The sequence below is a fragment of the Bos indicus x Bos taurus genome, chromosome 28 (assembly GCF_003369695.1).
Source record: "Bos indicus x Bos taurus breed Angus x Brahman F1 hybrid chromosome 28, Bos_hybrid_MaternalHap_v2.0, whole genome shotgun sequence".
In the NCBI taxonomy this organism is placed as follows: Eukaryota; Metazoa; Chordata; class Mammalia; order Artiodactyla; family Bovidae; genus Bos; species Bos indicus x Bos taurus.
In genome coordinates, this window is record NC_040103.1 from 1,566,068 (window position 1) to 1,569,047 (window position 2,980).

A 2,980-nucleotide genomic window follows, 5' to 3' on the forward strand; every position below is an offset into this window, starting at 1 on the left:
ATGTATGGATGTGAGAGTTGGACTATAAAGAAAGCTGAGCACCGAAGAATTGATGCTTTTGAACTGTGGTATTGGAGAAGACTCTTGAGAGTCCCTTGGACTGCAAGGAGATCCAACCAGTCCATCCTAAAGGAGATCAGTCGTGGGTGTTCATTGGAAGGACTGATGCTGAAGCTGAAACTCCAATACTCTGGCCACCTGATGCGAAGAGCTGACTCACTGGAAAAGACCCCGATGCTGAGAAAGATTCAGGGCAGGAGGAGAAGGGGACGACAGAGGATGAGATGGTTGGATGGCACCACCGACTCAATGGACATAGGTTTGGGTGGACTCCAGGAGTTGGTGATGGACAGGGAGGCCTGGTGTGCTGCGGTTCATGGGGTTGCAAAGAGTTGGACACGACTGAGCGACTGAACTGAACTTCATGGGGGAGGTGGGGGGGAGATCCTGTCTTGTAGTTAGGCATATAAAATATATCCCTGAAGATCTTTTCAAGAGAAAAAGTTGCCTGGAATGGTCTCCAGGTTTCTTCATGCCTTCTCAAAGTGCTCTCCAAGCTTCCAGATTTGGATTAAAATACCTGCCTCCAGTAAGCAGTCCTTTTCCTTTCAGAGTCAAAGGCAGACACAAAGCTACCAGGACAAGTGGCTGAGCCTTCCCTACTTTCAATTCCACATTACTACAGGTATAATCTTTCCAAAAAGCTAATCTGATGCCATCTGTGCTGAGCTTAAAAACTTTCTCCTTCCTCCACCAGTGGGGAAGATAAAAAAAAAATCCCATCTCCATCTAGTCATCTCAAGGTTACTCTGATCTGTCTGTTTACAAAACAGGTGGGTACCACCCCGCTGTCTAGCCTTAGGGGCTTTGGTCAAATTCTCCTTCTTTAATTGGAGGAACCCCTCCCCTTTCCCTCTCCCCAAACTGGCACTCCTATCTGGTTTACCTAAGTCTCACTGAGGCTTCACAGCCCAGCTTGGCCATCTCTTCCTCAAGCCTGATTCTCTCTGTCCACCAAACCGTGGAACAAACTTCTATCCTGGGAATCACCACACTATTAGTTTCCTACACCACCATTATACTAATACCTAGCACTTACTGACCATAGGGGAGGGAACATTCCTCAGATGAGAAAGTTGAGGCTCACAGAAGTCAGACAGGTGCCGTGGGGTCCACAGTGCCCAGGTTGAGGGGGGGCGCTTGGGTCACCTGGCTGCTGGGTCTGAGCTCTTCCCCTTTATGTCTTGCTGCTCCAAGGGTTCTCTTGGGGAACAGAACAGTGAGAACTTACCACGTGCTTGTTGAAGGCATGATCAGAATAGTTACTACCTGAGAAGCTACCTGTCAGAGAGGCTAGAAGGGCTTCTAGCACTGTCCTGGGTAATGCTGTTTAACAGCATCTTTGGGGCCTCCTTCCAGCTGAATCATCAAACAAAAACCCTTTCTCCAAACATGTCCTTCATAGGTATTATGAAGGATGTCTGTTTGCAAAAGTAAAACCAAAAAATTGGTTGACTGCATAGTTAAGGGAGGACTTTACCTAATTTTCCAGTGACAGAACCAAGTATTAACACATTTAGAGGCAGAAGCATCAAAATTACTCCCAAACACACTGATTTACTGTTGACAACCAAAACAAACAAAAAAAATGCTCAAGGTAAGCCCACTTTTTGGTTTCCCAGCTTAATACGGATTCTTAAGGCAGGAAATATTTATAATTCATAAAAATCAAAAGTTAGCATACCTCACATTTAATGCAAAAAACCCACGCCCACAAGGAACCTACCAAGTACTCTACCAAAAAAGTAAATGTAATAGCCGATAACTAGTATTAACAGAACACATCCTATTTGTCAGGCATTTTCATATACGTTATTCCTTTTTTGGGTATCCTTTAAAAAGTCCACTTTTAAGTTATCAGTCAATACCCCAAAAGAAGAAACGAATGCTCATAGAGATTACAGGTAGGTACATGGTTTCCACAGAAGGCCGATGTAGACACCAAGCCCATCCACTACGAGAAGCTTCCCTGAGTGTAAGGACAAGGCCCGAACTCCTCTTCAGACTTCCACCCTCAAGCAGGGCTGGGACCCAGACCGAGATCGGCCACCGCAGTCCCCTTCCCCCTACCCGGCAACGCTGGGTCACCTAGGAGCACACAGTCCCCGCACGCCCCTCCCGGCGCGGCCCGGGTCCCGCAGGCTGGCTTTCAGCTCCGAGACCTCCACCTGCAAGGTGAGAGGTCAGAGCTCAGAGCTCAGCCGGCCGACGCTGGGGGCCGACCCGGGGCGCCCCCGCCGCGGTCTGAAGGGCCGCACTTCCGCCGAGCCCGGGATGCCGGCTTGCTCACCTTCGGCTCCCCGCCCACGCCTCGCCCAGGCGCTCCGCGGCCTCCGGGCTCCGCGGCTCACAGCCCGCAGCCGGCTGTCAGGGGTGCGGCCGCCTCGAGGGCGCCCTTGCAGGTGGGGACCGCCGCGCTCGTCAGCGTCCTCCCCGCCACCATGTGCCAAGTTTCAGCCCGACTTTGGCCTAGAGACACTCCTCTAGCTTAAACGCCCGAGAGAGCGGGCCCGCGCTCCGGGCGGGGCCGCCGCCCGCAGCCACGCCGGCCCGCCCCGCCCCCACCGCCTAGGCCGCGCCGCCACCCGCGCCCGCCGCCCGCACTCACTGAACATCCCAGGCGGCTCTCGCTTCCCCCGCCGCCGCTGCCGCCGGGGTCGCCCCGCGTCCGCCTCCGTCGCCTTCGCGGCAGGCTCGCTATCCGCGGCCGGCTCAGCCGGACCCCCGAGCCCCGAGCCCCGCCGCCCCCGCGGCGGCTCTGGGCGGCCGCCCCATGACTGACTAACGCGGAGCCGCCGCGGGCTGGGCCGGGCCGTTTGGGCCTCGACGCGCAGCTGTCTCCGCCAATGGGCGCGGCGCCTCGGCGCTCGGCTGGCTATGCCTGGCGCGCGCGCCACCCCGCCCCCGCGCTCCTAACGCC

At 54.9% G+C, this 2,980-nt stretch overlaps 1 protein-coding gene across 2 annotated transcripts in view; it reads right to left on the bottom strand.

Annotated features, from left to right (window-relative positions):
* TAF5L (TATA-box binding protein associated factor 5 like) overlaps positions 1–2,893 on the bottom strand; it is a 32,413-nt gene extending 29,520 nt beyond the window's left edge. The window contains exons 1-2 of one of the 2 annotated variants that reach the window (XM_027530399.1): positions 2,669–2,843; positions 1,104–1,263 (exon numbers count right to left, since the gene is read on the bottom strand). In XM_027530399.1, coding sequence (XP_027386200.1) covers positions 1,104–1,106 — 3 coding nt within the window. In that variant the 5' untranslated portion in view covers positions 1,107–1,263; positions 2,669–2,843. Of the gene's footprint in view, positions 1–1,103; positions 1,264–2,668 lie in introns of both variants that reach the window. The other variant, XM_027530400.1, reaches the window with a different exon arrangement.
* Positions 2,894–2,980: the final 87 nt, after the last annotated feature.